A 17,976-nucleotide genomic window follows, 5' to 3' on the forward strand; every position below is an offset into this window, starting at 1 on the left:
GCCACATCCTCTCGAAGTGACCTCCTCTGTCCTCCTGTCTGTATCCCTGGACCCAGGCAGCCACATCCTCTCGAAGTGACCTCCTCTGTCCTCCTGTCTGTATCCCTGGACCCAGGCAGCCACATCCTCTCGAAGTGACCTCCTCTGTCCTCCTGTCTGTATCCCTGGACCCAGGCAGCCACATCCTCTCGAAGTGACCTCCTCTGTCCTCCTGTCTGTATCCCTGGACCCAGGCAGCCACATCCTCTCGAAGTGACCTCCTCTGTCCTCCTGTCTGTATCCCTGGACCCAGGCAGCCACATCCTCTCGAAGTGACCTCCTCTGTCCTCCTGTCTGTATCCCTGGACCCAGGCATGGTCCCAGTCCAGCTGCCATCATCCCCCATTTGATGGCAGTGACTGTCTCCTAAGTCACTGCTTCCACCTGCCACTTCTGCATACAGGAGCCAGCAATCTTCTTTTTCTTTTTTGAGACGGAATCTCAGTTCACTGCAAGCTCCCTCGCCCGGGTTCACGCCATTCTCCTGGCTCAGTCTCCCGAGTAGCTGGGACTACAGGTGCCCGCCACCACGCCCGGCTAATTTTTTTGTATTTTTAGTAGAGAAGGGGTTTCACCATGTTAGTCAGGGTGGTCTCGATCTCCTGACCTCATGATCCGCCCGCCTCGGCCTCCCAGAGTGCTGGGATTACAGGTGTGAGCCACCACGCCTGGCCAACAGGAGCCGGTGATATTCTCAGAAGTGCACATGGGATCGTGTCACTTTGCTTAAAGCTGCCCTCATAGGCAAGTCAAACCCCTTGGTGGGTGACGCAGATCTGCTCTGCTTCTCGCGATCTGCTCTGCTTCTTGCGATCTGCTCCTTCCAGCGTCTTTGGCATTGGGTCTGCTCTTCCTGTCCCTGTGCTCCTCCCTCTGGGTTCAGGTGCCCTCCCTCCCCTCCCAGCCTGTGAAGTCAGAGCATCTCTGTGCTGGTCACTTCACTGGACCATCTTCAGGTCGGGGTGGAATGGTCACTTCCTCCCGTTGCTTTTCCTGACCTTGTAAGGAAAGACTGCCTGCCCCGCATCTCCTCCATCCAGCCCTGAGCCCTGGTACAATTGTTTCCTTGTCTAGATCTCCCTTCTGGAAGCGGTCCCCTGAGGACAGGGACCCTGCCAGGGAATATTCCCAGCACGGCACTTCCCACACAGAAGCTCTTCACACAGTATTTGTTAGAGGATGAGTTTTGTCATTTGGGAACTGATGTGATGAACTGTATGAATAGATTTCCTGATATTAAACAATCTCCACATTCCTAGGATAAGCCCTAGTTGGTCATGGTGGAAGTTTATCTTTATGCATTATTCAATTAAACTCTTAATGCCTTGGCATTTTTACTTCTATTTGCAGAAGCGAGACAGGTCTGTACTTTGTCCTGACAGGCTACCTCTGGCATCTGGGTATAAGGGTCCCATTGACTACGAAAGATACATTGGGTAGATTTCAGAATACATGAGTTTACGGGCTATGGTATTAGTCTTGCTTGATAAGTGCTTGCAAATGAGTCTGAATGCACTGGCAAAACTTTGGAAAAGGTGAAGAACTTGAGTTCCCTCCATGGTTATGGGACTTATGATGTATTCTCCATTTTTTGAAGTCAGCTTTGAAATATTCACATCTCCCCAGGAAATCCTCAGTTTCCCCAGGATCTCCACGTCCCTGGCACAGAGATCCTCAAATTCTCACCTTCAGGGTCTGACTCTCTTCTGCAAATGTTCTGACTGTGGTCACATACTCCTTCTACCTACCTGAGGCAGTTAAGGAAAAAAAAGGAAAATAAAAAGAAAAGGCTTAGGGCCGGGACAATTTAGCACAGAGCCTGCTAAGGAATAGTTAATAAAGGAGGCTTTATTCCATTAAGTACTCAAGACTGGGAAGGAGCAGACACTTTGGAGGCCAAATAAGATCCAAAGCTTTGCCAGCACTGGTATGCGATTAACCCTAGCCAATTACAAAATTTTTCTTTTTAAACAATACAGGAGCAACCCGCGGGGGAAATGCAAGCTGCCACCCGGAACCCAGACCAATCAATGGGATAATCTTTTCTCCCCTTTCTAGCCCCAGGACCAGGAGTTTCCCATTTCTGGAAACTTCCAAAAGAGGATATAACTGTCCATCTCTCATGCCAAAGACTTGAAAATTCCTAAAACACCAGAGGATCCTGGCCAGGAAGGGACAGGCTGGAAGGCCGGAACAGAGAACCCCACTGGAGGCAGGCAGAGAGCCACATGGGATAGTCCAAAGACCCTCCTCCTGTGAAAGGAGAGCTGGAAGCAGATTGCTGGGCTGGGGCCCACCCCCAGGCCCTGCATCTGTGTGGTCCAAAGCCCACTGCCACAAACCTGGGATAGAGGGCTCAGCGAGCCTCTCTCTGCGCTCCCAGCCAGCATTCACTGGCAGAGGAGGCCTTGCATATCCCTCCTCCACCGATCACCCCTGGGCCTCCAAAGCGGCCGGCTGCAGAGAGCCTCCCAACAGCTTCCCAGTGGGCAGATGGCCCTGAATGCTTTCCCTTCTGCCAGAAGAAACATCTTGTTGTAGTCACATTACGTATACTCTTTCTGATCTTTTGGTTTGTGCCTTCTCTCTTTTTTTCTAGATTAAATAGGCCAGAGGGTCGCTTTTTCCAAAGCTCTCTTGTTCCTTGATTCTATGTGTTTCTTCTGTTTTCTAATTTATCTGTTTCTGCTTTTTCTGAATTATTTCCTTATGTTTGCTTTCCTTAGGTTTTTGGTTTTGCTGCTGTTGAAATTCATTCCAATGTATTGAGTTGAAGGCAGGGCTAATGTGTGTCAAACACGTCACCCAAGGAAGAAGCTTTTGGAAAATATCTGTGAATTTGCCTCTGAATACAGCTTTAACCACATTCCATAAGATTTGACAGTAGTGCTCCTGTTTTTATTAGCGTTCCAAATAGTCTGTAACTGCAATCCTAACATTCTCTTGCCTTGCTCTGTCGCCCAGACTGGAGTGCAGTAGCATTTAAGTGTTCAAATGAATTTTATTTTTTTAGGTTTATAAATTCTGCTGCCCCCACCCCTAGTTTTAGGCATTTCATCAGAGAACATGGACGAAATCGTTTTGGCTGTATAAAATTCACATTTTCTTTATGACCCAAAACACTTCTATAATTTTTAAGTGTTCGATGATTCCTCAGAAAGAAGGTACATCTTTTTTTCTGTAGAGCAAGGGAAACAGTGATATAACCACTAATTTAACTTTACTCATTGTGTCATTCAAAAATTCTATGCCTTATTAGCATCTAATCTGTGAAAGGCTTTGAAAAGGGTATCAGAGACTCTCATAGTTAAGTTTTTGCCAATTTCCCCTTCGTTCCAAGGATCTGCTTTGGGATGTTTTGTGTTCTCTTGGGGTGCATGAAGGCCTGTAACTGGCATCCGCCCTGTGGGTGCCTTCGGTCACTGTGCAATGAGGTGCTTGGTAGGTGTAGGGAAGTGGCCCCAAACCTACTTAGTATTCCTGGGATCCCTTCTGCCACCGGAGCCCTTCGTCGTCATTCTTACGTCATGTGCCTTGTAAGTTGCATGCAGTTTTTTATTTTTATTTTCAAGATTCTCTTTGAACAGAGTTCAACCTTTATATAATTATCTGATGTGTTTGATCCTATTATGATTTGATTTTCTATGCACAGTCAGACCACAGGCTTGAATTCAGCTGTCTGAGTGAGAAGCCTGACTCTTCAGGTGCTGGATGGCCCTGGCCACTGACCTGGGCATGCCACTAAGTCACATTAAGCCTCAGTGTTCTTATCTGTGAAATGGGCAGAGTCACAGCATGCACCCCTCCATCTACCCTGTAGATTAAGGGCATTCATCTGTACAAAGTTCTTCCCACATGGCTGGTACAGGCACTTTGCAGTCCACACTGGCCGCATCATGAGGCTCCTCTCTTCCTCTATCTCTGTCTGCACGGCATCCTGTGTTTCCATCCCAGGTCACTGTCCCTGGCGGCTACACACCCATGCCCACTGCCAGGAAAGGGTGTCCCAGGCTGCAAAAGGAAATGGGACGGGCAAGAGGGCCCAGCTGGGACAGCAGCTGAGGCCAGAGGAGAGGAGGCCACAGATTTAATACAGGGACAGGAGTCCAAGGGAGGGTCGTGTAAACCACGTGTTTCTGAGGCTTTGACATCCGAGCCTTGCTGACTCTGGAGGGACGGCCCCCGCCACCAGTGGGAAGCAGTGCTTACAGACAGGGAACAATTCATCCATGGGAACATTTTTCAGATACAGACCAACCAATCCAGCGCCCATGTCCCCAGCCACCTCCTTTGTCAGACCTCGCACTCTGAGCCACTGTCCGCCTGCCCTCATTACCCAGGGCCAGGTGCCAGAAAACTCAGGACCGCTCCACTCCCCAGAGCCCTACTGGAATTATTCAAACTGGCCGACCTGAAGCCAGCTCACCCTGTCTCTGTTGGTCCTTCCTGCAGAAACAACACGGACTCAAGGCCGCTGTTTACCCAACTCCCTCTGCCTCTTGACCAACCCTGGTGCCTCCCTGTGTGACCCCGGGGCCTGGTATGTCTCTTCCTCTAGGGATCTGGGAGTAACAGACTCTTTTCAGTGAACGATAGTAATGGCCACATTTTAAAACTAGGGGTGAAAGGGAGCAGGTATCTAGGGGCGGCTCATGAGTTTCTTGTTTCTTTTTTATTTTTTTTTTGAGACGAAGTCTTGCTCTGTCGCCCAGGCTGGAGTGCAGTGGCGCGATCTCCGCCTCCCAGGTTCACGCCATTCTCCTGCCTCAGCCTCCCAAGTAACTGGGACTGCAGGCGCCCGCTACCATGCCCGGCTAATTTTTTTGTATTTTTTTAGTAGAGACGGGGTTTCACCATGTTAGCCAGGGAGTTTCTTGTTTCTTATAGGAACCTCAGGGGAGGCAGGGAGAGGCACAGTGGTTCTGGCAAATGCAAACGCTCTCCAAGAAGGCCCATGCCTCCCTCCCAGGCCCCTCACTCTGAGTGGGTGGAGGCAGGCCCAGCTGGCCACAGTGCACTCACCTTCCCATAGCTTAGGAGGATGATCCGCACCAGGACCACATTGATGTGGGCACCCAAGGACTCGTCATGGTAGATTTCGTTGACCTGAAAGAAAGAGGGAGGTGTCAGCGGGAACCACAGGTCCTAGAATGGGCTCTGGCTCTGCCAGTGGGATGACCCCCCAACCAGCTCCCAGGCCTGGGACCCCCACCCGCTCCTGCCTCTTCCCATGCTTTCCAGCCAGGCATCACCGTCATCTGGGAGCCACCTTGTGACCCTTCCCTCATTGTCCCCTCTGCCCCTCCAGGCAGCCACCACCGCCTGCTGCGATCACTGCAGCCCTTTCCTGAGCAACCCCACCCACCAGCCCAGGGATTCCTCTCCTGGGGCCTGAACATGGAACATGGGCAGGGAAGGCAGCCCTACACTTGCTGTGGCTTCCAACTGAAACATGACCTTCCCTTCAATAGTGAATGTGGGCAACGGGCCCCCGGGGCACAGGCAGGGCTGGGACCGGCCCTGGAAGAAGTCACTCCAAGCTGTTGCTGGTGGGTGTGGGGGTTACCTACGAGCATCGCTACTTGGAAATGGGGGCAGTTCTAGGCCCACCACCAGGTATAATGTTTTAACGTGTTAATTAAAAGCTCATTATTGCATCCCCAACGTGCTCTCCCTGTTCTGTTTTGATGGCTGGAGCTCCTGCAATTGCTGTCCTCTGTACTTATCACAATCTTTTTTTTTTTTTTTTTTTTTTTGAGACGGAGTCTCTCTCTGTGGCCCAGGCTGAAGTGCAGTGGCTGGATCTCGGCTCACTGCAAGCTCCGCCTCCCGAGTTCACGCCATTCTCCTGCCTCAGCCTCCTGAGTAGCTGGGACTACAGGCGCCCGCCACCACGCCTGGTTAATTTTTTGTATTTTAGTAGAGACGGGGTTTCACCGTGTTAGCCAGGATGGTCTCAATCTCCTGACCTCCTGATCCGCCCGCCTCGGCCTCCCAAAGTGCTGGGATTACAGGCGTGAGCCCCCGCGCCCGGCCACAGTGGTATTCTTACATGTGTTTCATTCTTCCCATTTAAAACCGTTATTCTGAGCAGGTGCCAATGGGCTTCAGCAGATGTCAAAGGGATCCATGGCACGAAAACGGGGTGAGCTCCCCTTTCGCAGAACACAGCCAGCAAGACACTCCAGAAACACAGGTCATGTTACCCCGGGCTCGAGGCTGTTAAGGGCTTCCTTCCCACTGAGCCCCCACCCTCCAGCTTCCCACCACACACACCCAGGACCCTTCCTAGCACAGCCCCCTCCCGGTCACCTCCTTTGTTGGTTGACCAAAGCCTACTCCTCCTCGAGGCCAGCTCAGCGGTCACTTCCCCCTGGAAGGCCCCCCGCAGGCCTGATCCGCTCCTCATCAAGCACAAAGTGTATTATTCCTGGAGCCCTCTGTGTGCCCTTGTGGGCTGGGCAGCCACCTGCATCCTCCCTGCTTGCACGCCCAGGGCCAGGCTGAGCAGCGCCTGGCAGGTACTCAGGGATACCCGCTGACAGGCTCAAGACATTGGCACCATCAGGAAGTGGAGAAGCAGGAACTGGCCACGCACCCCTCCCCATGTGCAGACCGAGCCCAGGGGCTGCTGACGGGCTCCAGACACGGCCAAGACAAACTTCCTGGAGCCTGCTGCCATGCCAGGCCAGCACACACTCCCTGTATTCCAATCTGTAGAGCCTCCATCTGAGCAACAGTCATTGCTACCTCGAAACAGTGGGGAGGCACCTCAGGAAACCTGAGGGTTAACAAGGAGAATCACATCATGATGGATGGGTGGACAGGCACACAGGGCATGCAAGACAAGGATCCCGGGGCCCGCTGGCATTGGTGCTGGGAACAAAGATGGCACCAATCGTGCGGCAGGGTTTGTGAGCATGCAGGCCCCTGCTAAGGGGACCATCCAGCCCCAACGCAGCTCCTCCCAGCAACTGCTGCCCAGCAAATCTACGTCTGATTGTAAATGGGCTCCCACAAGTCTCAATTCTCTTTCCTACAGGCAAGGGACGACTCATCAGACCCACAGGAGCGTGGCTGGTCACCGTGGCTCCAGGCCGTGGGTGTCTGGGGAGGGTGGGTTGGCAACCCCTGTGGGCACGAGGGTTATCCTCTAGACCCTCAGGGACCCATCTCGCCCCTGTGGCTGATGAGGTGGAGCTCCGAGGAGGGCACCCAGGTCCCCAGGAAGCCTTGCCATGTGGCCGTCGCTGTCCGTTTCCTCTGTAAAATGAGGATCGCTGCCCCCCCCATCACAAAGCTGTTGTGGCGATGAAATCTCCAATGGAATGGTGCTTGTGCAAACAATGAAACAATTTCTTCATCATTGCTGGTAAACCATAGTGCCCTGCAGCTCCCTGCGAGGTGCTGGGGGTAGGGTATGCACCCCTGAACCACAGAAGTCCTTGCCCAGCTTTGAGGGTCAGACTAGATTTTTTAGTCCATGCTGGCACAGTAGCCTTAAAAGCCAGTTTTTCTTAAGAAAGAAGGGGTTTCTTTAATTGTCCACAGTAGCGCTTTCTCTATCACGACAGAGCCTGGCCAGCTTGGCTCATGGAGTCTGACTGTAGAAATGAAGACCTTGACGCAGGGAAGGTCCCACTGCAGCTGACAGGAGCAGAACAGAGGAGGGGAGGGGAGGGGAGGGGAGGGGAGGAGAGGAGAAAGGCCAGGGATGAGGGGCCAGGCTTCTCCTCATCCCCAACCCCAACCTCACAGGTCATACAGAACAGTCCTGACATCTGAGAAGGAAAAGTGGGAGAGCTTGATCCTGACTGCTGCCTGGGACCTGAGAGGTGACAGGTTCCTAGCAGTAGGAGTGGCTTCCAGGGCCCGAGTGGAGGCCCAGCCTGGCTCAGGCCTGAGAGGGTGGCCCAGCTCCCAGCTGTGCGTGGCAGATGCCAGGGTCCCCTGCACCCCAGGGACACATAGGCAAGACAGCTGGGGACTGGCTTGCGGTTTACCTGGCTCTAGGGGGCACCGCCAGGCTTCAGAGCAAGCCCAGAGGATACTGGCCTACAAGAGAGGAGGGCAGGCCTACTTGCAAGGCTGCTGCAGAGAGGACACGCTCCTACTGCCCCCCACCAGTCCTCTGCCTGCAAATCGGGCTTTTGGGAGTTAATTAGGGGTAGATGAGTTCGTGGGGGTGGGACCCTCGTGATAGGGTTAGTGTCCTATAGGAACAGACACCAGAGAGCCTGCGTCCTCTCTCTCTGCCATGGGAGGACCCAGCAAGAAGGTGGCTGTCTGCAAACCAGGAAGAGGGTCCTCACTGGGGAATGACCCAGCTGGCAACACACTCTTGAAATTCTTAGTCTCCAGAACTGTGGGAAATGATTTCCTGTGATGCAAGTCCCTGGGTCTATGGCACTTTGTTATACCAGCCCAAGCGGAATGAGACAAAGGCTTTATGGGGAAGAGACCGAGCCACCTCCCACAGGCCAGACTGCAGCCTTCCTTCCATCCTGGGGCTGAGTGCCTGATATGAGGGCAGTACCAGATATAGGAAAGAAAGAAAGCCCCTGCCAGCTGCGGTGGCTCACGCTTGCAATCCCAGCACTTTGTGAGGGCGAAGCAGGTGGATCACCTGAGGTCAGAAGTTCAAGACCAGCCTGGCCAACATGGTGAAACTCTGTCTCTACTAAAAATACAAAATTAGCCAGGCATGGTGGCAGGTGCTTGTAATCCCAGCTGCTCAGGAGACTGAGGCAGAAGAATCACTTGAATCCAGGAGGTGGAAGTTGCAGTGAGCCGAGATTACGCCACTGCACTCCAGCCTGAGTGACAGAGCGAGACTGTCTCAAAAAAAAAAAAAAAAGAATGAAAGAAAGTTGCATTTTTCCCCATGTTTGAGCCTAAGTGTGTAAATGCCGACCTCACCATCCACACAGACCCTCAGCACAGCCACGGGTCCCTCACAGGTTCTCAATGGGATTTCTCAAACTGAACTGACCCTGGCCTCTCGTGCAGCCCACCACACCCTGGGAACGAGAATGGCCTGGGCGAGCCTGGCCTGGTCTCTCCTTCCCCATTGGCCTGAGGCTGGCACCCAGCAGACCCAGCGGAGCCACTGCGTCACCATGAATTGTGGCTCTGAGTGGATCAGAACCAGTACAGAGCCAGCCCTCCTGCCAGGAGGTGGAGAGGGACGCTCAGATGCCACCAGACCAGCTCCAGGATCACGGGCCTTGAGGGAAAGGCCGGGAACCAGAGGACATATTAGTGGGAATCTGCCCACTGGGGCCTGGGTCCCCCTAAGGATGTGGCATGTCATGAGACCTGAGAAACAGAACAGGTTAGCTCAGCAAAGCAGGCTGGCGCTCCTGGCAGAGGAGGCAGCCCACGCAAACCTCCCAGGGTTGGAAGCAGCGAGGCACCTTCCAAGCACGGAGGGGATGCGGAAGGGACGCTCCAGCAGAGGAGGTGAGGGGAGCACTGAGGCCGGACCACAAAGTCAGGAGGATTTTAAATCCACTCTAAGAGCAATGGGAGAACACAGAGGAAGGATGATGGCAGTGCATTTAAGAAGCTTACACCAGGTGCCTTATGGAAAGTAGATGGAAGGGGTCAAGATGTGGGAATGTGGGGTTCAGCTTTGGGGATGAGTGCAGAGAAGGGACAGATGTGAGGGATGATGTGGATTGGAATGGGGGTCATTGGCTCGCCTGAGCAGGTGGAGGCTGGGGCTCTGGGAAGGGCGTGCCAGCAGCTCCCACAGGGCGGAGGGAGGAGAGGCGGGGCTGGCCCTCTCCTGGCTCCTGGCCAGGCCCTGCCCCTCAGGACACAGGATCTTCCGTTCTCCTAGCACTGCCCCTGGGGCCAAAGGTGGCAGCTCTCATCTCAAGAAGGAATCTTGTATCCTTCTGGAACATTGGGAAGATCTAATCCTGCTCCCTGTTTTGGGACAGGAGGTGACCAACCATTCCAAAAGCCCTGCTGCCGGGCATCGAACTCCCTGGGATAGACCCACCTCACATTCTGCTTGGAGGTGGGGTCAAGGCCGCTGAGCCCCGGGGTGTCAGGCTGCTAGGTGTGGGGCCCTGGCTGGGGAGCCCCACTGTGGGGCTGTCTGCCAGCAGCCAGCTCCCACCTCCTGCGCTGGGTGCCCCGACCCTGGCCTCTGGAAGCCTCAGATGATTCGGAGATGAACTGGGGTTCCCTGGCTGCTGAGGAGCTAGAGAGGGCTTCCTTGCAAATGCTCCCAGCAGGTAGCCAGGAAGGAGGAGGCCGGGCCGCAGCCAAGGCCCCCTCGTGAAGGCTCCCTCAGCCTGCCCTCCCTGGTAGCCTTCGACTGTGGTGTGCTCTCCCTGATCCTCTCCCCAGCAAGCCTCTGTCCTTCCTCTCTTCCACACCAGAACAGCACACTGTGCCCCAGGCATCCCTCCTCTCTGGCAGGCAGGCCTGAGCGAAGCCATGGTGGGGCTTGCGATGGCCTCCTGGCTCCTCTGGGTGGCCGCTGGGCCTGGAATCCTGTTCCAGAGCCCTCACCTTGGCCCCTCCCAGGCCAGGCCTCAGCAGCCCCTCCCAGCAGTCAGGAACCCCATGGGGCACTGTGGCCCAGAGACCACTGACCGCTGGCCTGGGTGGTTCTCCTGCCCTTGCATGTGCTGTGGCAAAGTCCAGCCCACAGTCCGGGCCGGGCTCCTTCTGCTGTCTGGCGTCTCAGTTCCCGTAGGTTAATATGATACATCAGGAACAGACATGGCGGGCGGGCAGGCAGGGTCTGTGGGGCGTGAGATGCAGGGGCTATCCACAATGTCCTTGTCCTCCACAGGCCTGAGGAGTGAGCCCCATCCTGTCCCCCTCTACCATCCCAGGGCTCTACATGCTTTTCAGGGGGCTGCAAAATTGCCACAGTTTGCTGCCCAGCCCTGGCCCCTCACAGGTTCTCAATGGGACTTCTCAAATGGAACCTGGGCACGGGAGCCACTGGGAGGAATCAGTGCAATTCCCGACAAAACACTGGCATCCTCAATAAGGACAGAGCTGCAACATTTCTGCAGAGCAGAGAGTTGACTGATGTGGCAAAAAGAGCAACTGAAGACAGAAGGCGGCCTCCGCATGCCTGCCTCCCTCACATCCTCCTCCTCCCCTGGCCCCACCCACTTTCTCTTCCAGACAGGAGACAGGTGGTAGGGCTCCCCAACAGCTCCCCTCATGTCCTCCCCACCGTCCCCGACACACACACCATTCTTCACTACGATCACCCCGAGGAACAGATCTCACCTTCCCCTTCCGCTGTCTAAAACCCTCAATGGCTCTCCAGTGCCTTCAGAGGCAGGGCCCAGCCACTCCGCCTGCCATTCAGAGCCCTCTGCATGCTGGCCCTGGCTGGCTTCTCCATGCCCTACTTCAGATACTTCCCCACACGGCACCCTTCCCCAGAGCCAGCTGCCCTCTCCTGCTGCCTGTGCATTGGTTCAGACCTGGAATCCTCACTTTCCCTGACCAGCCCCTGAATTCTTTAGATATCTCAAGAGCATTTGGAAAAAAAAAAGACTCATCCTAAAAAATATATTTAAAAGGAAGGAGGCAGTGACCGCCTTGCTTAAACCCTTCCTACCCAAGGTGTAAGACCACAGTTCCTGGCACGACCTCCAGGCCAGGAGGGTCTAGCCCTGCTGCATCTTCTCAGGCTGCCCTGGCCCTGCTCCCTGTGCTCTAGCGGATAGCCTGGCTGCTCCTTGCACAGGGAGCCTGTCTCCAACTCAGGAACTTTGGACTTGCAGTGCAACTGCTCCCAGCAGTGTCTGGCCCACAGTAGGTGCTCAATAAACAGTTGTTGAATGAATGGAGTGAATCACTTTGAAGATACGGAATAACAAGAAATGGGCCAAATGTATGACCCAGCATAGGCCTGTGACCCCTGTCATGGGGAGGCCCCTAGCTAAGGCCTCCCCTCGGCTACCCCCAGCAGCCCTGGGACCTCCTCCGCATCCACCCTCCCCAAGGCCTGTATGTGCTGGGGGGAAGCAGCTCTGCTTTCCCAGGTTGCAGGGGGAGGGGAAGCCCAGGGACAATGTCCTTGAGTCCTGTCTGAGAAATTGATCCTGGAATCTTTAAACCTTGGGGGGAAATGTTCAAAGCCGCAGCCATCTTTGTGCGGAGAGAGGCCAAAGGCTCTCTTGTTTGGGGAAATACATTGTAATGTGCCTTTTGCTTATGCAAAGATGCAGCCAAGTTTCTGTTCTGGAATAGACAATGAGGAAGGAGTGGCTCTGCATGACGATGTAAAAGTTTGCCTCCGAGGGTGGCAGAGTTCCACCCGGGGACGGTGAGCCCTGGGAGGTGGCCTGAGGCTGCTGGGCAGAGGTGACTTTGTCCTCTGCCAAGGTGGGGGAGGGGTGCAGAAACAGGGGAACCGGTTCAGGTTCCCTACTAGGGGAGGCCTGCTGGCCCGCCTGCCCGCTGCAGAGGAGACAGGCAGGGGCACTGGAACAGCAGCCACCCCAACCTTCAGGAAAGTTCCCATATCCTTCGCTCGGCTGAGCTTTGGGCCACCAGAGGCAGCCTGTGACCCACCCGGCAAAACCATGGCCAGGAGCAAGCCAGGCCTGCAAAGTCTGTCAGAGGCCTGGGGGAGGGGGACCTGCTGCTCTGTGACTTCTCTGGGACCCCCTGAAATAAGTGGGGAGAGGGCTGTTCTCTCTGTGGCCCCTTCGGAGGCCAGGCTTGGACCACCAAGGTGGAGGCAGAGAAGAGAGTGCAGCCAGAAGTCAGGGAGAGAGGTCTGCTGGCCTCAGGGAGGAACTGCTTCATCTGTGTGCATTGCATATGGTGCCTAAACGGGGCTGCCAGAGCCTGGGCTTATCATGAGAATAAATGTTCTCACGGCATAGCTTCTTCACCCTCTGGCTTCTCACCCTCAGCAAATGCTTCAGAGGCAATGCGAGAAGAAACATGACTCTTGCTCAAAATATCAAACTATCATGGAATGGAAATGGCCAGGATCAGAATTACTGGGGTCAGATCATACATCAAAAAGCCAGGCGGTCAGAGCCCTCTCCTTCAATACCCAGTGCGAGAACACTCTGCCCAAGGCCACCCCCTCACTCCTCAGGCGCTGTCTCCTGTGCCCGTCCACACTCTGCTGATACCTCTGCAGGTGCCTCAGGGTGGGGACGGGGCCCCTCCACCCCAGGCCAGCTGATCAATGCACAGAGCCCAGCAGAGGCTAAGAGGCATGTGCTATGCTCAAGAGATATGTGTAGCACTCCAGCAGGCACGCTGAGAAGACAGGTTGCATGACAAACCTTCCCGGCTTTGTACTAACAACTGCAAGAGGCTGCCGCTCCCCCTCTCCAGAGTTTGGGGGGTTAGCAGAGCATTGGGGGCGATATTCCCACTCCGAGGTCAGACTGCATGGGTGCCAGCATGGGGGGTTCTCCCACAATCCTGCCGTGTGACTTGGGGGCCACTTACTTAATCTATCTGGGCCTCAGTTTCCTTATCTGTAAAATGGAGATAATAATAGTCCCTGTGTCTCAGGGTTGTTTCAGGTTGAAGCAACAATGAAAGTTGTCACACGCATCCGTGTGAAGAGACCACCACCCAGGCTTTGTGTGAGCAATAAAGCTTTTTAATCACCTGGGTGCAGGCGGGTTGAGTCGGAAAAGAGAGTCAGCGAAGGGTGGTGGAATTGTCATTAGTTCTTATAGGTCTGGGATAGGCGGTGGAGTTAGGAGCAATTTTTTTGCGGGCAGGGGGTGGATCTTACAAAATACATTCTCAAGTGGGGTAGAATATTGCAAAGTACCTTCTCCAGGGTGGGGAGGGTGTACCGTACAAAGCACATTCACAAGGGTGGGGGAATATCACAAAGTACTTATCACAAGGGCGGGGAGGGTGTATTGTCACAAAGTCAACTGATCGGTTAGGGTGGGGTGGAAACAGATCACAATGGGGGATGCCATCAGTGAAGGCAGGAACTGGCTATTTTCACTTCTTTTGTGCATCTTCAGTTGCTTCAGGCCATCTGGATGTATACGTGCAGGTCACAGGGGATATGATGGCTTAGCTTGGTCTCAGAGGCCTGACATTCCTGTCTTCTTATATTAATAAGAAGACAAAATAGTGGTGAAATGTTGGGGCAGTGAAAATTTTGGGAGGTGGTATGGAGAGATAATGGGCAATGTTTCTTAGGGCTGCTTGGAGAGGGATTAGGGGCAGCGTGGGAACCTATAGTGGGAGAGATTAAACTGAAGAAAGAGTTTGGGGTAACAGGTGATATTGTGGGTTTGTTAAAAGAGCATTTGTTGTATAGAATGATTAGTGATGGCCTGGATGTGGTTTTGTATGAATTAAAAAACTAAACCGAAGACTCAAGGTCCAAATAGAAGGAGAAAAATAGGTATTAAAGGACTAGGAACTGGGAGGACCCAGGACATCCAATTAGAGAGTGCCCAAGGGGGTTCAGCATAATTATTTGCTTGGTTGGCGAGTTTTTTGGGCTCCATCCTTGAGTTTTTTTATGTTGTCATATACCAGGCCAGATTGATTTAGGTAAAAACAACACCTGGGTGATTAAAAAGCTTTATTGCTCACACAAAGCCTGTTGGTGGTCTCTTCACAGGGACGCGTGTGACAAGTGAAATCCCCAGCACCTAGTACAGGCTCAATGAGATTGCCATCAAATTGGCCGGGCACGGTGGCTCACGCCTGGAACCCCAGCACTTTGGGAGGCCAAGGCAGGCGGATCATGAGGTCAGGAGGTTGAGACCATCCTGGCTGACACAGTGAAACCCCATCTCTACTAAAAATACAAAAATACAAAAAAAATTAGCCGAGCATGGTGGCCAGCGCCTGTAGTCCCAGCTACTTGGGAGGCTGAGGCCAGGGAATGGCGTGAACCCGGGAGGCAGAGCTTGCAGTGAGCCGAGATCGTGCCACTGCACTCCAGCCTGGGCGACAGAGAGAGACTCCATCTCAAAAAGAAAAAAAAAAAAAAAATTGTCATCACATTACAGGAGGGTCCAATAGCCCAAGCTGCTTCCCTGGGACCCCATGAGCAGAATGGTCCATCGGGACTTCACCCTTACACCCACCCTGGCTTTCCTCCTGGCTATCACCATGGGGAGGGGTCTGAGTGAACAGCTTGCGCATGTCCCTGTGTTTTCCAGAGCTGGAGGGGCTGCCGTGCCCAGGCACGTCTACGAGTGTGACCCAGCCCTGGAGCTCTCCCTGCTGGCTGAGTCGCCATGCCACCACTTAGACTGACCTTCCCACTCGCTGGCCGGACGCCTCATCAGAAACGGAAATGCTGCAGAACGCGGAAGAACCAGTGCTGCTGAGGCCGCAGGACACAGAAGGACACGGCCGAGCCCGCAGGCCAGAGCCCAGTGTCCCCCAGGGGCCTCTCGGCCGCTGCGAGCCACTGACAAGGAAAGGCTGAGAAAAGTCAGGGATTCTTATTCTTGCTGGCAGTGGCTGCGGGATGGCCCTGCCTCCCTGGAACTCTGCTGAACTTGTCAGCTGTCCCTGGCCACAGAGCCCTGGGGGGCTCAGTGTGGAGTTTCCTTTCAAAGAGGGGCCCCAAGTGTCCAGGCCTTGTGCCACCCCCAGCCCTGGCACCCCCATGCCTGCCTCAGAGCCTGTATGGCACAGCCCATCCCCTGTGACTGAGCTCAGTCACCTGGGTACGTTCGGGCACCACCATGTAACTTGAGAACAACGCATTTTTATTACCCTGCACATCATATTCTGCTGCTGCTCTGTCACCAGTTTGACCTAGGGAAAGAGGGAAGGAAAATGCCGCTATGGGAGGAGAGGGCCATGGCATCAGGGGACAGGAACGGTGTGGAGGAGGGGGCAGGGGGGTGGGCTGCTGAGCTGACACCAGGCTTAGAGCCGGAGCCCTATCCCTACCGCTGCCCCTGCCTTAGGGTGAGATGCAGATAGTCCCTAGGGTTCTGAGCTCCACTTCCCACTGAGATGAGACCCTCTGCTGAGGGTGGAGTCGGATCCACATGGTGGCTAGGCAGGTGCTTAGAATCGAGAGGGATCTCATGTTAATGAATGGGCCTCAGGCAGCACGTGGATGCCCCCCAGCTCCAGAGGGGTATGTGAGGGCTGCAGCAGCTCCTGCTGATGAGGGCCAGGGCGTGGGTAGCTGGCAGTGGCTGGCAGAGGCTGCAGAGTGGACACCCATCAAGGCATAGGGCTTGGACTGGGCAGGGGTCCAGCACGCCTAAGTGGCCCAGACGTCAGACCTGACCAACTCAGAGCAAAACTGAGGAGGACTCAGGCCAGCCTCCCTACGCCCCAGGCATCCATGCATGATAAGGAAGAAGGGAGAGGCCCTGACAGAGCAGGTATGAACCCCTCAGAGACTGAGAAGGCATGACAGAGGGCCGCAGGCCATCACCTTGCAGTGTGCCCCTCGACCTGGGCAGGGGCTCCCAAGGCACTCAGAGCACAGGGCAAGAGTAAGGTGACGGCTGCAAGAAGGGTCCTGCATTACAAGCTCACGGCAAGGGTCGTCCGCTGCGAGCACATCCCTCCCTGAAAGTGCAGTCACGCGGGGTGCTTTCCAACACCCAGAGCACAGGCGTTCCAGCGCCTCTTGGGCTTGGCAGGAAACGGCTTTGCCCTTCTGTGCAGCAGGTCACATGCCCCCTGCACCATCGGAGTCTGTTTAGGTGGCTTAGCTCCCTTGCCAGACTCTGGCAGACGGGAAGATAGATGAAATCCTGCCCACCGCTACACAGGAAACCCAGAACCAAAGGAAGAGGGGCTGAATTATTGGAGGCACAAGTGTCCGTGATCACTTCTGCTCAGGCTGGGAAGGGCCAGCATGGGCAGCCCCCAGGCCAGGCTCACTGCCAGGCGTGGGTGGGAGGTCGTGCGGGCTGCACCCAGGCTTCTATCCTCCTGTCTGGCTGCAGGGAAGTCTCCTTTGCTCTGTGAAGTTTTCCCACTCTGTGAACCTTCCCACGGGGCACCCTATGCTGCCTCGGGTGCTGTCCCATCTAAGTAACTTCCTGGCACCATTATAATCTCCAGTCACCTTCATTTGTTAGCTGCCTATCCATCTCCACTAGACAGGGACTCTTCTGCATCCTTGCTGATGCACCCTGGGTGCCGGTACTCTTGTGTTTCCCCAGGCTTCAGGACCAAGGCCAAGCTCAGCCTCATGCACCTTCTCCCACCCCAGCGGGCTCCCCAGGGTGGCCAAGGGCTGGCACCTCTTTTGCAGAAGCAGCCCCCTCTGTGTGTAGTTATGCCCTCCCCACTTTCCACTTGGGAAACACCAACTCTGTGACCAAAACCAGCTCAAGGATCACCCCACTGGGACTATCTCCATAACCAGGTGGAGGCAGCTGACGGTCTCCTTTGGCTGCCAAGGCCCTGTCCTCGCTGTGCCAAAGCAAGCAGGTGGCCCCCATGAGAAAAAGCTTGTCCAGCACAGGAGCTGGCTGGGGCTGTTCCCAGACATCATGGGCCGAATGAACAACGGCTCGCCTGGCTGGTCGGCTCTGATCTTCTCCGCCCGTGCTGAGCACTTCCCCGTGTGCGATATCTTTCCCCTCCCACACCCCACAAGTGAGTATTATCCCCATTGTATGAGTGAGGAAGCCGAGGTACAGAGAGATTGAGAGGCTCACGTAAGTGGGCGTGGGAGTCAGTACAGAAGCTCTGGAGAGCAATTTGGCAAAGCTGCTGCAACTAGAAACCGCATCCCGGGACCTGGCCATTCAGCTGTCAGCTTGACGACGGAGACACAGCCTCTGCCATAGACGCGAAGGCATGAGGGCACCAGCCACCAGGAGGTCCACACCCACAGATAGAGCTCATTTTTTATGGGAGGCTCTGAGATCACAGTTGCTTTATGGGAATTCATTTAGTCACTTATTCATTCAAAATAGATTTACTGGGCGCCTACTATGTGCCTGGCCTTTT

General features: G+C 54.6%; 1 protein-coding gene across 1 annotated transcript in view; it reads right to left on the reverse strand.

Annotated features, from left to right (window-relative positions):
- Positions 1–17,976, reverse strand: part of ADAMTS2 (ADAM metallopeptidase with thrombospondin type 1 motif 2) — a 240,338-nt gene that overhangs the window by 72,407 nt on the left and 149,955 nt on the right. The window contains exon 4 of the mRNA XM_017888102.1: positions 5,062–5,145. Coding sequence (XP_017743591.1) covers positions 5,062–5,145 — 84 coding nt within the window. The remainder of the gene's footprint in view (positions 1–5,061; positions 5,146–17,976) is intronic.

Source organism: Rhinopithecus bieti, unplaced genomic scaffold (genome assembly GCF_001698545.2).
Source record: "Rhinopithecus bieti isolate Rb0 unplaced genomic scaffold, ASM169854v2 scaffold_1557, whole genome shotgun sequence".
Taxonomy (NCBI): domain Eukaryota; kingdom Metazoa; phylum Chordata; class Mammalia; order Primates; family Cercopithecidae; genus Rhinopithecus; species Rhinopithecus bieti.